At 39.4% G+C, this 21,292-nt stretch overlaps 1 protein-coding gene across 11 annotated transcripts in view; it reads left to right on the top strand.

Moving 5' to 3' along the window:
- IL12RB2 (interleukin 12 receptor subunit beta 2) overlaps positions 1-21,292 on the top strand; it is a 92,637-nt gene that overhangs the window by 12,161 nt on the left and 59,184 nt on the right. For 7 of the 11 annotated variants that reach the window (XR_002731213.1, XR_002731215.1, XM_023209812.2 and 4 more), the window contains 7 exons: positions 442-553; positions 1,710-1,997; positions 6,847-6,961; positions 8,310-8,494; positions 9,694-9,839; positions 10,782-10,932; positions 18,438-18,517. Coding sequence is in view for 9 of the 11 variants with exons in the window: in XM_023209831.1 (XP_023065599.1) it covers positions 442-553; positions 1,710-1,997; positions 6,847-6,961; positions 8,310-8,494; positions 9,694-9,839; positions 10,782-10,932; positions 18,438-18,517 (1,077 nt within the window). In the remaining 2 variants the exon portion in view is untranslated. The remainder of the gene's footprint in view (positions 1-441; positions 554-1,709; positions 1,998-6,846; positions 6,962-8,309; positions 8,495-9,693; positions 9,840-10,781; positions 10,933-18,437; positions 18,518-21,292) is intronic. The other 4 variants (XM_023209829.2, XM_023209827.2, XM_023209830.1 and 1 more) reach the window with 2 other exon arrangements.

Below are 21,292 nucleotides of genomic sequence, written 5' to 3'. Positions count from 1 at the left end.
CTGTTGTCCCTTCCACCATGTGAGGTCACGGCAAGAAGTCCCCGTCTATGAACCATCTATGAAGTGGGCCCTCACCAGACACTGAATCTGCTGACCTCTTGATCTTGAACTTGCCAGCCCCCAGAACTGTGAGAAATAAATTTCTGATGTCTATAATCTACCCAGTTCATGGCATTTTGTTACAGCAGCCCAAATGGACTAAGACATCCAAATTCCTTCTCTAATCTTTTGCTGACCCCAAGAATTTTCACTGAGGTGGGATTTGGAGGTGGCTAAGATAATTCGATTTACTGATTTTAAAGGCATATGTCATTTTTTAAAATAACACAATCTCAACAAGGTGGAGAAAAATAAAGTGGCAGTTGAAGCTCTTCTGAGCTATTTTGGCTGTGGTATTTTCTGAATGTATTTAACATGAATGAATTTGTCTTCTTTTGCAAGGAAGAAGACAAAGTTCTATACCAGAGTCGATTGTTGATGGCACATACTTTTAGACAATGCTCACTGGCACTTATTTTTATAATCATGTGGCTGTTGATTAAAGCAAAAATAGGTAAGATATTTCTGTAAGTTACTCTATGGAAGAATTTGTGGTTTAAATTCTCAGTTACAGATGATGTATGTATTTATGGTAAATGTTCTGGTAGTTGGTCTTTTGTAGTCAATCTCTGTCATTTAAGTGGGTAAGTCTGGTTCTGTCTATAGTAGTTATTTTATTTAATTTCTACTAATGATTAATATAAGGGTCCAATTATTTTATTTCTTCCTAAGAAAGTGGCTTGGTAACCCAGTTAGGCATCACAAATACATGTTTTACATTTCAGCACATTTTTCTTTTTTTTTTTGTTTTCTTCTTTTTATTATACTTTAAGTTCTGGGGTACATGTGCAGAATGTGCAGGTTTGTTACATATGTATACACGTGCCATGGTGGTTTGCTGCACCCATCAACCCGTCACCTACATTAAGTATTTCTCCTAATGCTCTCCCTCCCCCAGCCCCCACCCCCTGACAGGCCCTGGCTTGTGATGCCCACCCCTACCCCCGTGTCCTTGTGTTCTCCTTGTTCAACTCCCACTTAAGAGTGAGAACATGCAGTGTTTGGTTTTCTGTTCTTGTGTTGGTTTGTTTAGCACTTTTTTTTTCCTGCCTCCCACCCTCCACAAGTTTTTTTTTTTTTTTTTTCTGAGACAGGGTCTGGCTCTGTTGCCCAGGCTGGAGTGCAGTAGCACAATGTTTGCAATACTTTTTAAATACTCTTTTAAAACTGTCTTTTTTTTTCTTGGTACAAGTATTTAAATAAAAATTATAAATCATAAATGGTGATGGAAACAAATGTGTTTTTTTCTGGGAAGGCTTTAGTAGTCTGGTAAATAATTTGCACATAAGAGGGGCTGGTTTTTTCCCGGAACTGTGTTCCTGAATGTTCTTCCAATCCTGCTTTCTAACCACTTTCCTGGTTATAGTTCTGATTGTAGTATTACTGTTATGAGAAGGATGCATATTTTTATTCAAATACAGTTAGACTTCAATATGTTTACCTTCTGTTCTCATTGTACATCACTATTATAACCAGAGACATGTAGGTTAATTATATTTGCATGATCTGATGGGGTTAATTTTACCCTGTTTTGGGGAATTACATAAACTCTTCATTTTGAAATGGGTTTATTATCACCAACTAAATATTGCATTTGTATCTTATTGCAGATGAGTGCAAGAAAGGCGAAGTGACTGTGAAGCCTTCCCGTGTAATTTTACTTGGATCCACTGTCAATATTTCATGCTCTTTGAAGCCCAGAGAAGGCTGCTTGCCCTATTCCAGACGTAACAAGTTAATCCTGTACAAGTTTGACAGAAGAATCAATTTTCACCATGGCCACTCCCTCAATGCTCAAGTCACAGGTCTTCCCCTTGGTACAACCTTGTTTGTCTGCAAACTGGCCTGTATCAATAGTAATGAAATTCAAATATGTGGAGCAGAGATCTTAGTTGGTGGTGAGCATTCCATTTTGAAGTTTTAAAACTTGGTGATCTTTTGGTATTTTTGATGTTTTGGTATTTGGTGTTAAGCAGAAACCCAAATACAGGTCAATGTTCTTTCTTTTCCCACCACATTGAAGTATTTCATTTTGATACTAACATGAAAGCTTCAATGTGAGTTCAGAAATTGGAATCTTTTTCGGCCAGTCTCTCTCTCTCTCTCTCTCTCCAGAACCATTTATCTGTTGTCCTTAACTCCAGTGGCAGAAAAAATGGATCTCTGCAGTTGGGTCTTTATGCCTTTTTGACTTATGAGAATATGTTTAAAGCTACAGCCTCCTAAAAAGAAAGAAGAGATGTCTTTTTAAACTTATGCAGCCCAGGATGACTACACAGAGTTGAGCAGCACCTCTTGCCCTACCTAACTTAATGCCTCCCAAAATAGTTCTTCCATCCATGCTCACCTAGACCACTGGTTCTCATACTTAGCAGAAGGTGAAAGAAAACATTGATCACACTTACTATCTTTTCCTCAGTTCTCTAGAAAACTGACTCCAGCAAAAAAAAAGAAAAGTAAACAAAAAACCAGACCTGCTAACAATTCATGAGAAGGTGGTGTGGGGCAGAGGAGTTACACAGCCCCAGGGAGGCAAGAGGGAAGGAGTGAGCCAGGAAAGGGACAAAGGCAAATACCAGGTAGTAACATTACTGAACCGGCCACAGCTTCGACAGAAAATACAGCTGGTTGTTTATACTCTTCGGAACATTCCCAGAAAGAGCATATAGAAATCTCATGACAAGAGAAAGAAAGAAGAACTTAACTATCTCCCACTGGCCGAAGTCCACCTGACAGGGGATCAGTTTCCCACACCGCTGGCTTGCTTTACCGGTCCCTTCAGGCAGCTGCTGGGGGATTAGAACTAACCTGTCAGAGTTGACACCTGCAGCATGAGCCACAGGGCACAGGATGAACCAGCAGCCAGCAGCACACCTACCTGCAGTTCGCAACCTGTGGCCCACAGCCTTGCAGGTCCAACCAGGCAAGCCCGTGAGCAAGCATGGGCCCTGAGGGATTCCATGGCACCCTGTGCCTCAGTGGTTCCAAGGAAGTTTTGGGGTGGCAGACAAGAGGCATAAAGAGACTAGGAAGAATTGCTCTAGCAGGCTGGCTGACCAAGTCTCATAGACATGGTCTCTGTCATAAAGGTAGTGATACAGAGCTCAATGAGACTCTGTCCAGGAAAGATGGAAACCTCTTCTCTGTGACCATTAAGGATATATAGATGTACAGTTGGTGCCAGGCAGTTTTCCTGGAGGGCCCCCAGAAGCATGGAGCCGAAGACCAAGCAAATGACCAAGCAGATCATTGGTAGGAAGGAGGTATAAACTAGGCCAAGTACTCACCTTCCAGCTCAGGGCCTCCTGTTCATACCACTGTGAGTCATGTACTCAGCATTGACAGCCTGTGGTATAGTAGAAGTAGCATGGGCTTTGAATCTCAGCTCTGCTAGTAGCAGTGTACTTTAGACAACTTAAATTATCTAAGCCTCAGTTTCTCCATCTGTGTTATGAAGATAATAACATCTACCTCATAAAATGGTCATAGTAATTAGAAGACCTCTTATATGCAAAGTGCTTAATCCCATGCAAGGCACATGGGAGGCATTTAGGTGATGGCTTTAGGCTTCTCAACAGCAACCTGGAATGTGGAAAGCAACAGAGTCCTGACTATAGACTGTTTTCAACTTTAGTCTGTCCTCAAAGTATCAGTCAAACGTGAGGGTAGAATAAAGACATTTTAAACTATGTTCAAGATATTTCCTCCCATGCACCCTTTCCCAGGGAACTAATGAAAGCTATGCTCCACCAACCCAAGTCATTCGACAAGAAAGAAGAAAACATTAAATCTAAGAAACAACAGAGCCAAAGGAAAAAAAGAAGGAACTTAGGAGACACTAAGGATGAGCAGTCCCAGAATGACAGCTAGGTACCAGGCATGGAGGCAACCTGTCTTATATTGGAAAATCCACAAGGCTCCAAGAGAGAGGTCCTTAAGCAGATGAAATGGATAGAAGTGCCAATACATAGCAGTATATTGAACAGTGATTCAGATAATTGGCTTGCAAGTTTGAAATTTTATTAACAAGAAAACTAAACAAATGGAAAAACAAGATAATTACTAATTCTAAGATTAAAAGTTATACAGAAAATGAAAAGTTAATATAGTATTCTATATGACTCAGTCATGACTAGTGTGTGTATATGCATAAGTATACACTTTATAAATACATATAAAAATATCTAAATGTATATGTGTACATGGGTACATATGTATACAAGGAAGAAACTTTCTTTTTTTGTTTTTGTGTTTTTTTTTTGAGATGGAGTCTCGCACTGTCGCCCAAGCTGGAGTGCAGCGGCGTGATCTCTTCTCACTGCAACCTCTGCCGCCTGGGCTCAAGCAATTCTTCTGCCTCAGCGTCTCAAGTAGCTGGGATTATAGGCATGCACTACCATGCCCAGCTAATTTTTGTATTTTATTAGAGAGGGGGGTTTCACCATGTTGGCCAGACTGGTCTCCAATTCCTAATCTCAGTGATCCTCCCCTCTCAGCCTCCCAAGTTGCTGGGATTATAGACATGCATCACCATGTCTGGCTAATTTTTGTACTTTTAGTAGAGACAGGGTTTCACCATGTTACCCAGGCTCAAACTCCTGGGCTTAAGCTGTCTGCCCACCTCAACCTCCCAAAGTGCTGGAATTACAGGCATGAGCCACTGTGTCTGGCCCAGGACTCTAACTTTTAAATATGAACTTATAAGTTAAAACGACTCTCAGACCACCTGTGTGGAGTCCCTGAGAAAAAAGTAAACTATTGTAATAGTCCAGGAAGAAGTGATCAAGTCCTTATCTAGGGCAGTGGCAATGGGAACCAAACATGGGAACAGATAACTCAAAACCTGGTGGAAGTAGGATCCACTGAATTTGATGACTAACTGGATGTAGAAAATGAAGAGGAAATGTTGAGAAAGACTCTAATGTTTCCAGTCTGTATGCCTTAGAGGAAGCTGATGCCCCAGGCAGCTTCATAAAATGGAACAAGAATAGATGTTGAATCAGAGAGAACTGGCTCAAACAGCTCCACCACTTACTAGCTATGTGACCTTGATCATGTTACCTAACGTCTCTGAGCAGCATCCATTATATGAGGTTAATCTGAATGCATCCCTCTTGAGTCATTTATACAGATTAGATGGCATCATGCACGTAGTGTGCTTAGCACAGAGTGTGGCACATAGTAAGAGCTCAAAGATTTGTTGTTGGCATTTATTGGCAACATTCCTTATTCTACTTCCAGCAAGAGCCTCCAGTGTTTTTTGTTTGTTTGTTTGTTTGTTTGTTTTCTTTTGAGACGGAGTCTCACTCTGTCACCCAGGCTAGAGTGCAATGGCGCAATCTCAGCTCTGCGCAACCTCTACCTTTTGAGTTCAAGTGATTCTCATGCCTCAGCCTCCTCAATAGCTGGAATTACAGCATGTGCCACCATGCCCAGCTAATTTTTGTATTTTAAGCAAAGAAGGGGTTTCACCATGTTGGCCAAGCTGGTCTCAAACTCCTGACCTCAAGGGATCTGTCCACCTCAGCCTCCCAAAGTGTTGGGATTACAGGCGTGAGCCACTGCATCCAGTGAGAAGAGACTCTTTTAAAGGAAAAGTTTATTATTCTATTGAAACTATATAAGCTAGATATCATTATACCCATTTTATAGATTCAACTGAAGCTCTGACTCGTCGAAGGTCACCCAGTGGGCATTCCTGTGCCTATGTCTGTGGTGGATGCTAAGGACAAAAAAGACATTTATTTAATCAATTACAGATTTTTTTAGTGTAGACAACAGCTAGGACTTCTGTAGTATACTCATTTTATCTAACCTAAAGGAAATATGTATCTATACGTGGGTCTGGGTATTAGGGTAAAATGGGATGACTGAACAGCTAAGTATTTCTGTTACCTCCATTTTGTCCAAGAAATTCCTAGTGTGGGTCCTGTCTTTCACCATAAAATAGCTTTATTTAAAAATACACACCTTACAATAGAAGAGACCATGCTTGCTTTGTACATCTTTGTGTTTCCACAGCTAGCACTGTGCTTGGCTTGTGGGAAGTACTCGATGTCTATGTACATAAAAGAATTAATTTGTAAATGCCTATAAAGTGCTCCAAGAGACACTGCAGAAATTAGATTTAGATGGTATAGCCCAGGAAGACATGACCGAGGCGAGTGGGTATAAGTTTCTTGACAGAAAATGTCTGGTGAAGAAAGCAAATAAGTCTCTCATTTTTCAAGGTTTCTAATATTTGAATGGGCATCACTCTAAAGGAAGTTAATTAATTATTACCAGGGGTAATGGAGCTAGCACTGGATGTTCACGTGTCAGGGAAAATGGTAGAATATGGAGAAAAGGTTTGGACTTGAGTTACCCACAGCTGAGCTGGAGCCTTGAATCTGCCACTTCATAATTTTATAATCTTGGGTCAGATATTTCATCTTTCTCAAAAATAAAGATAATAATGATATCTACCTCATGGGGTGCTATGCTGTCTAATTCAGAAAAACTGCACATAGCACTGGACTAGGCATATAGTAAGTACTTGATCCATATTTACTAGTATTATTACTGTTTCTAGGAGAAATTTTTGCCTTAATGGCAAACTGGGACTTGGACGAAATCTGAAAACAGCTTCTAGTTTACCTGGGTTTACGGCATGTGGGGGATGTATTGTCATGTTGTTGGCAGATAATAACAATTTGGTTGAAATATCACCTGTGTGATATATAAGGTTTTTGTCTTTTCTTTTTAAAGTTGCTCCAGAACAGCCTCAAAATTTATCCTGCATACAGAAGGGAGAACAAGGGACTGTGGCCTGCACCTGGGAAAGAGGACAAGACACCCACCTATACACTGAGTATACTCTACAGTGAGTGAGAGGCTGTATTCTTGCAACTGTTTTGTAGATCTTCTCTTAAATGACATTTAGAAATATCTTTTATTTATTTATTTATTTATTTATTTATTTATTTATTTATTTATTGTTTATTTATTTAGATAGAGTCTCACTCTGTTGCCAGGCTGGAGTGCAGTGGCACAATCTCAGCTCACTGCAACCTCTGTCTCCTGGGTTCAAGTGATTCTCCTGCCTCAGCCCCCACGAGTAGCTGGGATTATGGGAATCTGCCACCACACCCAGCTAATTTTTGTATTTTTAGCAGAGACAGAGTTTCACCATGTTGGCCAGGATGGTCTCGATCTCTTGACCTCATGATCCGCCCTCCTCGGCCTCCCAAAGTGCTGGGATTACAGGCACGAGCCGCGACGCCTGGCCTGTCTGTTTTATTTTTACCAGAGAGAAGAAGCAATAGATACTTCTAGACAATTAGATACCTTTTTAAAAGTTTCTATGTTTATAGTTAAAAATGCTTCATTCATCTACAGTATGAGAGAACTAATGTCTTGGGTCTGAGTTCTAACTCAGCGTTCTCTTCAGTGCATCCAAGATCCAAGTTATGGCTGTTCTTTCCCACTCTAGTAGGGTTAAACTGGTTGCATAAGATCGCTTCTCTTTTTTGCAGCTGCAGACTCTTGGGGTCATGATACATAAATAAACTCTTCCTTGTGGTAGTTTTCCATTCGCTTGGAGAAGTTTCTTTTTAAAGCACCATTGGTGACCTAAGAGTCCATGAAAAGAGAGAGTCTGGGAGATTCTGTTCCTTGGAGTAGATTTCGTGATCCCATTAAAGATCCAGCTGATTTGTGCTATTCCTGAGTAAGGAGGAGATGGAGGAAAGGAGGGGTTCTGCAGTACATTTACTTTTTCTAACCTACAGGAAATATCTATCGACATGCAGGTCTCAGTATTAGGGTAAAATAGCCCAGGATTCTACTCTGGCCACTGCTGTACTAGGAACTGACAGTTCTGTGCCGCAGATGTCAAGGTGGCCACGGTCCTTAGGATAATGTTTGGAACTGCCCCAGGGAGCCAAGATGACAGCAGGGTTTGGGGAATTTCAGCAGCGTAGGCATGGTTACCTATCTATCTACATGAACATGAAAGAACATCTCAGTTCTACTAAAAAAGGGAGTTGGGTGAAGTATAGTCTTATATGACCATATAATACAAATATTCCTGGTGTATATTACCAAGTCATAAGATTGACCTTTAAAAATTGTCTAGAATTCTAAATATTTAAACATTTTGTTCTTTTCTACTGTAAGTAGAAAGTAGTACATAAAACATCTTGCTATATGTGGTTGTGTTTTGTTTACAGGTTAAGTGGACCAAAAAATTTAACCTGGCAGAAGCAATGTAAAGATCATTATTGTGACTATTTGGACTTTGGAATCAACCTCACCCCTGAGTCACCTGAATCCAATTTCACAGCCAAGGTTACTGCTGTCAATAGTCTTGGAAGCTCCTCTTCATTTCCATCCACATTCACATTCTTGGACATAGGTACATTTTATTTCACTTTTTCACTGGTTCTTTATAATTATTTTTAAAATCATTCAAATTTTTTTTATGGTTGTTTCAAGAAAGACAGAGATTGATGGAAATTGGCCAACAGGCATAGGCAAAAGATAGAAGTTACTTTGATGCAAGTCAAAGGGTGCGTGATTCTAGAGCTGTATAAAGATGGCTATACAAAATGGGATGTTCAACATTATTCTCTCTGTTGGAGAAATTAGTCCCTGGATTCAAATCCCATGAAAGAATCAGCTACTAATGATACCACCTGACTGAGGAGAGGGTCCTGTGGGGTCATTCAAGATGCTTAGTGCAAGCCCTTCTTGGAGGAGGTGTCCTTTCACCCCCGTGGCTACAACCATCATTGTGAGATAGGCTACATGTGGGCCTGCTAGGTTAGAGCAGCGAGGTACAAACTATGAATAAAATTTCTCAAGCCACAGGTGCATCTTGCTCTGAGAATACTTACCTCCAACCCTGGAGTGAGCCAGTACATTCCTGAGCAAATGTAATTGGTCCAGTTGAATCAGAGGCCAATCTCAGGCATTCCAAGTTCTGACTTTCCAGGCAGAATTGGGCTGCCTGAAGTTCCAACCTCACACTATGTGCTTCTCACCTCTTTCCATGGCACTTCTTTGCATACATACTGCTAACGATGAGTCTGATCATTGGCATTTACTATACACTTTTCCACCACATTTCTTCTCAGGCTTCCTCCCATTTTTTTTTTGTACACCATTGATCTCTAGGCTACCTTCTCGCTCCCTGTTCTTTTCCTCTGTCCCTTTGCTATGAATTTTCCTACCAATATTTCTTCTCCTCCTGAGGCAGTCATCACTAGCCACCTCTGCTTCTCAGTCATTGGAACTCTTGAGTTTGGCACATTGGTTTTTAAAAAACCATTGGATTAAGTGGAGTTGAAACTTACCACTAATGTTGGTAGTAATTATTTGGTGAAAATGAGATTTGATTAAGGGGGATTATTTTAAAGATTCAGAAGTGAATCCAGCTTTTTAAAAAATTCTTTCTTAAAGCCTGGAACTTTTCCCTTATATATTTTACCAAATTTGATGGTTGGGTATCTCAGAACTGAGTTTTGTCAAACTCTTTATAGCTCATGCCAGTACATAAGACAATTGCTGATCACGGATCCTGAACCACACTTTTTTGTTTGTCCTGGTCACTAGTGAGGCCTCTTCCTCCGTGGGACATTAGAATCAAATTTCAAAAGGCTTCCTCCGTGAGCAGATGTACCCTTTATTGGAGAGATGAGGGACTGGTACTGCTTAATCGACTCAGATATCGGCCCAGTAACAGCAGGCACTGGAATATGGTAATGATCTTTAGAGTGAAGGAAAAAACATTGAAGGGTTCTTAATATTGCTGCACAAACCTCTGTCTTTTCATACAGCAAAATATAGAGTTTAAGAATATTTATCCCAAAGTACACACTTGAGAACTATCAGAAAGTCACGTACGCCTCTGTTGATTAAGAAATATCTTGAATTTTGATCTCTGATTCTGAAATTTTTTAAGCTTTTGTAAACCAATACTAATTTTCTATAGTTTGTTTCTAAAAGAGGATTCTTTCTCCTTATTATTTAACCCCATCCTATTATTACTTTCTAGCATTTAAAAGATATTGAAAAGAGAAATATTAAGAAATGTCCACAGGGATTTATATAGAATTTAATATTCCAAAGAAAAGGTCTACAATTTAATATAATATTAGGCATTACATGTTTTAAAATAAAATGTATGGGATTATGATTTTTTCCAGGATTGTTGTAAAATTCAACGGCTTATAATAACAAAGGATCAGTTCCACAGATAGCTGATATTCAAGAGAGTATAACTAATTAAAGCGTTTTTTTAAAAAAAGCCAGTTCTATGTTTGTGTTAAAACATCCATCATATTCTAATTGTAATCAAATAAAAAATAATCTCTAGTGTAGAAACTTCTCCAAGGTGTTTTGAAACTTCATAGTTTTCAATCTTTACTTGTTTTTCATCTGGTTTCAGGATCCCCCTCAAGAACCTACATAGATGGGTTCTTAGTCCTGGGAGATTTTATTTTATTTTTAATAAGAAGCTATATTTCAGATTAATATCATATCTATTTGGTAAGACAGTCATTGATATTTCTTCTCATTTAACGGTAGGTCTGAAAAACAAATAGGATCAAACAGCCTGGGTTTTTTTTCATTTTGTGTTAAAATTCTTTAAATTAGCAATCTAGTATTAATAGGCACTTTAAAAAAATGTCTGTTTCAAGGTTAATGTTACAGAGGCCAAAGGAAGACATGATTTGCTGGATCTGAAACCATTTACAGAATATGAATTTCAGATTTCCTCTAAGCTACATCTTTATAAGGGAAGTTGGAGTGGTTGGAGTGAAACATTGAGAGCACAAACACCAGAAGAAGGTATGTGTCCAAAATATACATACATATCGGGGAGGAATAAAGGGGAGAGAGGGGGAAGATGTAACGATTTCTTTGGAATAGAATCTTTAAAGTACTGGTGCTGAATCAAAAAGTATGACTGCATTAGTTAACAACTTAGTTTTTATATTAACTTAAGTGCTGAAACTGTTCAAGGAAATATGTTTCTATCGCTAGGACGTTTTCAACATTGGGTAAGTTCTACTCCTGTTTGCTATCAGTCATGTTGGTTATAATGCTTGGTTGTAACTCTTATCTCTCTTACTATCTCAGTAACTTATTTCACAGAGCTATAACCAGTAATTAACCTCATTTCTTGTTAAAGCTTCATATATTTTATATTTTTGATTTGATGAAAAGTAATGTGGCTCAATAAGCTATACGAAAAGCTTGAAAGAAAGTAGGCTCTGGAAACACATATTTCAAAATAACATTTAGCATCCAGCAATCCTCTCTTGTCCAAATATTATAACACTGTACTTCAAGCCTTTGATATTTACTGCACAGATGAGAACCACCTGGCCACCCATAGCTATGAAAAGGATATCAAATGTGTTTTTCAGTCTGATGAATTTTTATTTTTTAGTAATTATTGGGAAGGGAATGTTATTGAAGTGTAAGAAAATATTTTATTGAAGTAAAAATGCCTATGTAAACTTTATGCCAATATTAAATCTTTGGAGAGACAAGAAATAGCTGTCTGAATATTAGTTTTTAAAATCACTCATTTATGTTGGGCACCATGGCTCACGCCTGTAATCCCAGCACTTTGGGAAGCTGAGGTGGGTGGGTCATGAGGTCAGGAGTTCGAGACCAGCCTGGCCATCATGGTGAAATCCCATCTGTATTAAAAATACAAAAAATTAGCCGAACATCATGGCACATGCCTGTAATCCCACCTACTCAGGAGGCTAAGGCAGGAGAATCACTTAAACCTGGGAGGCAAAGGTTGCAATAAGCCAAGATTGTGCCACTGCAATCCAGCCTGGGCAACAGATGAAGACTCCATCTCATAAATAAATAAATAAATAAATGCACTCATTTAATGATATAGTAGAGAACCTTTCATAATTTATATAAATATAACTTAGAGGAAAACTTCTTGGCATATAATCCATTGTTCATTATCTGGAGCTTTTGTAACATTAACGTGCAAAATCTAAATTCTTACTTGTGAAATTTATGGATATGTGTGCATGTAAACTAGCCTCGTAATTAAGTTGCATTTATTTTCTGTGAGCTACTAATGGCTTTTGATAACTGATGATCCTTAGCAATCATACATCAATGACATTCAAGGAACTGAATACTCTTTAGCAGAATGTAATACCTAATATGTAATTCGCAGAATAATCTTATATCTTCCTTATTTCTTGTATTAATTGCATTTTTTTTTTTTTTTTTTTTTTTGAGACAGAGTCTTGCTCTGTCGCCCAGGCTAGAGTGCAGTGGCACAATCTCGGCTCACTGCAACCTCTGCCTCCTGTGTTCCAGTGATTCTCCTGCCTCAGCCTCCCAAGGAGCTGGGATTACATGTGTGCACCACCATGCCCGGCTAATTTTTGTTATTTTCAGTAGAGACAGGTTTCACCATGTTGGCCAGGCTGGTCTCTAACTTTTGACCTCAGGTGATCCACCTGCCCCAGCCTCCCAAAGTGCTGGGATTACAGAACATATTTTAAAAGTTGTCTAAAAGTGAATTTATCCAACAAATGATAATTTACTACCACTCATTTTATAATAAAATCTCTTAAATTCATGTTGAAACACTTGCCCTCTGGTTGTCACTTTTATAATCCAGAGCTTACTTATAATATCCTTTTATTATACATAGTCGAAGAAATTTTTTTAAAGACTGTCTCATGAATTAGATTTTGTTTATATATGTGGTACAGAAAAAAATTTCTGAAAATGGGCTATATTTTATGTCCAAGTTCAAGGTAGTAAGTAGTCTGGGAAATATTTAAGTTACGTCACATTAAGCTAAACTATAAACTAGGGAAACACTGGGCTTGTGAATTCTTGCCATTCTTACATATGATAATGACCTAGTTAGAGATGTGTGAAAAGGTTTTTCTTTTCTTTTTTAAAAGGTGTCTTTTGAATTAAAATTCCTTCAAGGCACCACAGTGACTTTCTCATTTCCTATAAAATAAACCACTATCATAACAGTGAGTATAGCAACTCGTTATGGTTATGAAGTCATGGATGATTATGAATTGAACTTAGGAAGCTGGCTTATTCAGTCACTGAAGGTATTCATAAAGAGAGAAACCCATACTCTGAGATATACCGCCTTTACCAGCTCTGTTGGCTTCCTTTCTATCTCTGAATCTCCCTTTTCTATGTTTGATTTTTCTGTGGGTTGTTGTAAGTCTTTTTTCTCTTTCTCTAAGCTGCTTGGTTTTCACCCCTTACCCGCTGTTTCTGTCATCAGTTTCTTTATGAAACACCAACTGATGTAAACCTAAAAGGTGTGAATTTTTTTTAACACGTCTTCCTTTTAACCCTTTCAGTGTGTACTCATATGAGCTTGACATTTAAAAAAAATTACTAGTAAGCTTTTTTTTTTTAGGTACTCTCTAAAAGTGTGAATGATTGTGTAACAGAGCTCTTTTTTTTGCAGCCTTTGCGTCTCAAAATTGAGAGGAATGTAACGTCTCCGGGTGGATTGGGTGCAGTTGTCTGTATCATTTGAGCAGTGGTGAGGGCTTCCTGCACTCCATAGGGCCCTTTCCTATGTCATTAAATTCAGCTCCTATCACTGAAAAACACTTTTTAAATGACCGCAAAATAAGGGGTAGGAGGAAAGAAACTACTTTGCTGTGTTTAAGAGAACAGTCTTGAAATCAGCATCCATCAAAAGCAAGCCTGCTAGTGACACTGGGAAGAGAGCAGCCACATTTTCCTTCTAGTGGGAAAACATTCTTGAATTTGGGCTCAAGGTGCCGAGACATGCCTGAGAATATGCACAGGTATTGAGGTAAGGTGATCTCTCACCACTTAGAACACTCAGGAAGAGATGCCAAAATACTGATGAATCAGCTGTTCCTTAATGCTCTCTTACCAATATGTGTCTCTGTCTGTTCATTCGCCATTTTAAAAAGTCTTATTTGCAGTTTGTGATCTTGCTCAACTCTATTACAGCTAACAAAAGAAGCTTTGCATATTCATTCATACTTGGGGCGGGGAGCAGAGTGGTAAAGGAGAAACCTTTCCCCAACATGGTGACAGCAGGAGTGAGGGGTGAATAATCCCTGAAGGGGGAGAAAATGAAAAGTTACCAGCCGCAGACACCTCTTCCCACATTGAGAAGCTAGGAAATTCATGCACTCATTTGTAATTTTAAAATATTGCCAAGATAAGATAGGTGTGAACAATTAAATACTAGAGGCTATTTTAGATAGCAAACATTTGATAACAGTCAAGCATGGAGGATTGGCAGTTTTCTCTACAGGCTCAGATAGTAAATATTTTCAGCTTTGCGGATCATACAATCTGTCACAATTACTAAATGTGCTATTGTCACATGCAAGCAGCCACTGACAATACCTAAACAAACAGGCATGGCTGTGTTCCAAATAAACTTTATTTATGTAGGCTGAAATTGGAATTTTGTGTAATCTTCACATGGCACTAAAAAGGATTCTTCTTTTGATTTCTTTTCAACCATTATCAAAACCATTTGCTTACAGGATGTATTAAAACAGGCAGAGGGCCAGATTTGGCCCATGGGCCATAGTTTGCTGATCCCTAAGCTAGCTATACTTGAAAGCATCATATTTGTGTCTTTTTGCCTGAGACTTGAGAATGAATGATTATTTTCTTTCTAAAGAGATTTATATCAGACACTTTCACTAACAGGAAAGTGTTATGTTTGAGATTCAGTAACAGTCCCTAAACTCTTCTCTCCTTCACTTGTTCTCCTCTAAGCTCAACACCTATCTTGGAAGGAAGGAATGACAATTCAGAACTCTTTTCAAGAAGTTATATGAAGAAGAGCAGAGATATCAAACAATCCTTTGTTGCTTTTGTTTTTAGGATCTGAGATAATACAGTGTATTTGCAAGGGGATGAAAAGGGTCCAGCAGAGAAGGAGAAATTAATGACACAGGGAAGGTGGGGATAATGGCTGGAGAGATGTCTTTGATAAAGGAAGGGGGATTGGGGTCCAGAACTCTAGCTAAGGAGTTGGACTGTGATGGAAGTGGGGATGATTCATCCACTAGGACGTCAGTAGCAGTGCTGTGTTAGGGAATTGGTTGGGGGAGTTTGAATCTTTTCATGGTGCAAAGAGGAGGGAATTTCCATCTGATTTCTTCCTTTTGCTCGGTGAAGTCTGAGGCAAGATCATCTCTTTTTCATATTAGTGGCTTCTTCCACTTTAACCCTACAGTTTTTTCCTTTACAGACAAAGTAGTTTCATCTGACTTCCATTTCTCATATTTGTATGTTTAGTCATTTGTACCCATTTCTTTTGAAATCACTTGAACATATTGGCCTTTGTCTTTTTTTTTTTCTCATGTGCCTGTAATAGTTTTATCTGTATTTTGCTAGATAACATTGAGGTTAGAACTTTCAGTGATTCTGTGACAGTTGAATGTCAAAGATTCTCCTCACTATTAGCCCTTGTGTTGCTTTAAGCAGCATGATTTACATCCCTGGTCATGAAATGTTACACTTTGAGACTCATGCAGATTCAACTAATGATTTCTCTCCTGTGGAGGTATACATTGCAGGTGGGCAACATTAACGCTTCAGTTTACTTGCAATTTACCTTGTGAAAAGAGTATAATTCTAGAATTTGATTCTTAGCTCTGTAATAATCTGTTAGGTTGTGGATTTTTAATGAGTCAGTGAGTGTCGCCTTTAGATTTCTTACCAATATGTAATTAACTGAAGACATGTACTGCTGTGGTACAAGTCAACTGGCTTTGACACTGAGCACACCCAGGTTTCCAAACCCTGATTCTGCAAATATCCAGATTATCTAGTTTGTGGAGTATTCAAATCTTGGTCAATGTAATGAACTATAATGGGAAAAGCAGAGTATTCAGGGAAAGCGAGACCTGGCTTCAGTCCTCAGCTTTGCCATTTACCAGACCCAAGTCTTTTGTAAATCATTTCACTTTTGCCAGCCTCCTTGTTCTCAACTATAAAGCAGGTGTAATCATATGCACCCTTGCATTGTGTGAGGGTTAAATGAGATGATGTATATAAAGTGTCCAGACACCACCTGACAGTAGGTGGTTAGTGAATGTCACTCCCCTTTCCTTTGTTGCCTGTGCTTTTTTTCTTTTTGCATCTAAGCTAGCAGATAGAAGTCCCAGGTTTGATTCCTGGGCCACTCTTCATATTCCTGGAGAATTAAGAGCACTTTCAAAATGTTTTACATAAGCATTTCTTACCTTTAAGTCCTCACGGCAAAGATAAATACTACCACTACTGGAAAGGAGAGGAAAGAAAAGAAGTGAATGTTTAGAAAAAAAAACAAAAAAGAAAGTAAAGCAAGAGAGGCAGGAAAAGGAAGTGACAAAGGAAGAGGATAGAACAAAAAGAAGGCCCACCTGATGGGGGATGGAAGTACCACAGAGAAACCATCAGCTTTCTCAGAGCCAGGCACCTGCACAGTGCAGAGCCAAGGCTGTGGGCTTTGGGATAAAGCAGATTTGTGTTCAAAGCCTGGCATCTCTGATGATTAGTTCTGGGACCTTAAGCAAGTTCCTTAACCTTTCAGCACTTCCGTTTTCAAATGCGGGAAACAACAAGAGCTACTCTTGCTGAGCACTCACCACGTGTCAGCACGCTCCACTGAAATTCCCACTCTGCCCCGTGTGATATGTGGAATTATCACCCTCATCTGACAGATGAGGGAGCTAGCCGAAGGATGTGGTTAGCATTTGTTCAAAGTCACAGAACTGGGCTTACCCTGCAGACCTGGCTCTGAAGCTCTCACGCTGACTACTGCACTGAAGCTGCATCATGGGTTTGAGGAGGACGGGAGATGGAGCTGTGGATGGACTCACACAGCACCTGCCCTCTATGTGCGGGTACTTACGCTGTCTTTCTCTTTTGCTCTTCTCTTATCTCCTGTTATCCAGGTGGTGGGACTTAATTTTCTAGAAATTTCCATCTGGTTAGATGGAACTTTCTAACTTAGAAAAAACCCCAGTGCAGCCTCCCCTCAAATACACTGTAAGTTTCACTGTTGAGGAAATTAGCTTGGTGCAGCTGAAGCCTGTTTTCAGGAGTTGCTGTTTCTCTTGGTTCCACTCCTGGCTGTAAATCAAAACAAATCTAAGTGACTTAATGGTAGGGAAAACAAAATGACTTCACTCACTCACGTGAGCATGAACTCATGCACACACACACACACACTCACACATACACACAGGAGTTGATTATTTAGTCTCTTTGCAATATGTTTGGTTAAATTAAGTTGGGCCATATTTGACCATTGTCTTACAGATTGGTGGTTATTTATTTAATCAGTTCAGCCTGTGTTTTGGCATTAAACAGATAATATCACATGATTTGTTCATTCGTTATTTAACAATTATTAGGAGCCTATTATATTCTAAGTGCTGTGCTGGGTATGTGGCATATTAAATGAGATACGACTTCCCTTTAAGTAGATCATTGTCTAATGATCACAAACCAAATAATTATACTATAACATGATAAGTCTAGGAATGGAGATGAACACAAGGTTTGTAATTTATATTAGTGTATTTTTACAAACCAAAAAGTGTTTTTCTATATGAGTTATAGCTTCTCTGTTGAGAATTCTTTCTGCATTCTAGTAAAAAAAAAAAAAGAACCACATAAACTTTATTTTTATTCTTTTGCTCTGTCTTATGGTGCTAAAGCCACATGTACTTTCCTTGGGGTATTTTAATAACATGTTTTAAGAGTAAGTTAAGGCCGGGTGTGGTGGCTCCTGCCTATGTAATCCTAGCACTTTGGGAGGCCAAGGTGGGTGGATTGCTTGAGCTCAGAAGTTCAAGACCAGCCTAGGCAAAATGATGAAATCCTGTCTGTACAAAAAATACAGAAATTAGCCAGGCCTGATGGAGCCGTCTGTAATCCCAGCTACGCAAGAGGCTGAGGCAGGAAGATTGCTTGAGCCTAGGAGGTGAAGGTTGCAGTGAGCCGAGATCGTGCCACTGCATTCCAGCCTGGGCAACAGAGTGAGATCCTGTCTTAAAAAAAAAAAAAAAGAAAAAGAAAAAAAGAGTAAGTTAAGAAAAAAATACCATTTTTTAAAATTTGTTTTTAAGGTAACCTTATTTTTCTAACTTTTTGGCCAAAGATACATATGTTCATTGTTAAACAAGAAAAAAAAAATACTCGGACACACAGAAATAATTGCAGTTATCCTCTAATTCTACTCTTCCAGAATCATTTGCTGAATGACCAGCTAACTTTCAAAGCTTTTCTACTGAGTAAATATATGAAAATACGTCTTTTTTTCTCCTTTGAAACAGAGCCTACTGGGATGTTAGATGTCTGGTACATGAAACGACACATTGACTACAATAGACAACAGATTTCTCTTTTTTGGAAGGTAAGTTTTAAGTGTCAACTTAAAACTCAAGGGAATATTAGTTTCAAGGCAGAAAAAGACCTATTTGCATAGTAGCTTTTATATGAGGCTTCAATGACTTTGCTAGAGCTCATTTTCTCAGACATATTCATGACACACCACAGTGTCATGTGCCTTTGGTGGATAGGGGTGAGAGCTGAGTTCCTTCTTCCACACAGTCACATCATTTCAATCCCGCTTCCTATGAGATCAAGGTCTCTTTCCATCCCTGGCATTTCCACCCTCTGACCCCAACTGCATCATCTCTTCTGACTGTTGTCCCCTTTCTGCCCACCCCCGTCTCTCCTACATAAATATGTCCAGCAGTGACCATGTCACTTCACTGATTCACTCTTTGGGAAACAAAAGATGAAAAAGCTGTGGATGTGGATATTTAATACTGTTTTTTAGGTCATTGAAGAGGAAGAAGGAGGAAAGAAAGCTGCCCTACTTTAGGAATAGTAAGAGTGGTAGAAAATAATACAAACAGGCCAGGTGCACTGGCTCACGCCTGTAATCCCAGCACTTTGGGAGGCCAAGGCAGGCAGGTCACTTGAGGTCAGCGGTTAGAGACCAGTCTGGCCAGCATGGTGAAACCCCGTCTCTACTGAAAATACAAAAATTAGCCGGGCATGGTGAAGTGTACCTGTAATCCCAGTTACTGGGGAGGCTGAGGCATAAGAATCTCTTGAACCCGGGAGGCAGGGGTTGCAGTGAGCCAAGATCATGTCACTGCACTCGAGCCTAGGTGACAGAGCAAGACCCCATTTCAAAAAAAAGAAAAAAAGAAAATTGTACAAACAGGAATAGAAAGCAGCCCTTCCTCAGGAATGGTAGTAAAACAGTAGTAAATCAGACAACTTTCCAGAACACAGTGAAGCCTGACATTATCATAGAATGTGAAAGTTTCACAAAGCACTGAAAGCTGGCATTGCCATTTTATTTAATCCTCACAAAAACCCCCTGAGGTAAGTACTGGTATACCCACTTACCAGTAAATGAGAAAACAAATGAATGAATGAATGAATGAATGAATGAATGAATGAATGAAAAAATGAGTATCAGAGAGAGGAAAGAGAGGAAGTTCTTACCCAAAGTCACCCAACTACTAAGCACAGACCCGAGACTGAAACCTCATCCAGAACTGCTGCATCGTGACTCATCTTTGTTGAAGGGAAATGCTGTGCGATTCGAATTGAGCTACTGATTGGCATACTCATAAGAGGTTTCCAGGTGAACTGCACTCTTTATTTCTCAGAACTCACATCCTCTTCACTACAGCTCTTCCAGTTAAGGATAGGAAGTTTTGGAATTATGAATCTGAATGAGCACAAAACCAGAAGAGTAAGAATAACAATTATAAAGTCCTCTGATGGGGCTCACACAATGGGTTTTGATCACTGCACTCTTCTTCGGTTTTGAGAAATGAGTTATTTCTTCTTCTTTCTCCTCCTGGTCTCTCTCATACATACATAAAATGTCTGGTATAAGAAGAGACTACTATAAATAGCCTGGTGAATCATGATCAAGCTCTTCACTTTGAAACCAACACTGCAGCTCAAAATTTATTTTGAAATGAATCTACTTTTAATAGCAAGACAATTCTCAAAGCAGGACATTTAGAACAGTCATAATTTGTGAATATGATAGAAGAACCCAGCCTAATTTATTTCCTTTTCATGAGCAAGTGACTGGTTAAAACCAAAATTCCTCCTCTCATGTAAAGGTTTCTCCTCCAAAAATGTCCTCAACAGTGATCTGGAAAGATATGCTACGTATTAATCTATTCCACGCCTCTCAACTCAAGGGTTTGTCTCAGTAGAATGAGGGTAATGATACCAGTATCTGCAAAGCTGACAAGACCATTGTGGGGATCAGCAAATGAGAGGACACAAATGTAAAAATCATGAGGGCCACCAGTGTAAAATTCAACGGTGCTGCATGATGCATGTTTATCCTAATGATGAAAGCTCCATGCCTGCGTGCTTCTCACTGTAACAGAGTTTATAGCGGACATCATCATGGTTCTCTGAAAACGGCACCAGAGTGAAGTCAAAATAAGTATGAGTTGGCCACGAGTGATGCTTGGTAAATGTGAGTATGCGATTTCTTCTCTGCTGCCTTGATTTTATTTCTATCTTCACAAGGTTTAGGTTCTATAATGAGGTCTTAGAATTTGGAGGGACTTCAAAGCTCTTCTAGTTCAGCCTTCCTTTCATTATAAACATGGTTCCTACTCCTGCCAGGACAGGCAGATGTCTCAGTGGGGACATTCTGGGACAGGAAGAATCTCACTTTGTAGTCTGCCCATGCCATGGTGGAACATCTCTTATTGTTTAGAAAATGTTTCCTTTTGTATAGACAGAACTGTGGGCCCAAGAAGGATGCTTGGAGTTGTAACTGGCTTATAATAAGAAACCAAAAAGGGCCAGACACAGTGGCTCACACCCATAATCCCAGCACTTTGGGAGGTCGAGGGGGGCAGATCACTTAAGTCCAGGAGTTTGAGACCATCCTGGCCAACATGGTGAAACCCTGTTTCTACCAAAATACAAAAAAATTAGCTGGGTGTGGTGATGCCCACCTGTAATCTCAGCTACTTGGGAGAATGAAGCAGGAGAATCCCTTGAACCCAGGAGGCAGAGGTTGCAGTGAGCTGAGATCATACCACAGTACTCCAGCCTGGGTGACAGAGCAAGACAAGGAAGGAAGGAAGGAAGGAAGGAAGGAAGGAAGGAAGGAAGGAAGGAAGGAAGG

The sequence above is a fragment of the Piliocolobus tephrosceles genome, chromosome 1, assembly GCF_002776525.5.
Source record: "Piliocolobus tephrosceles isolate RC106 chromosome 1, ASM277652v3, whole genome shotgun sequence".
Taxonomy (NCBI): Eukaryota; Metazoa; Chordata; class Mammalia; order Primates; family Cercopithecidae; genus Piliocolobus; species Piliocolobus tephrosceles.
The sequence above is the reverse complement of the archived record's forward strand: the minus strand, read 5'-3'. Positions and strand labels throughout refer to the sequence as shown.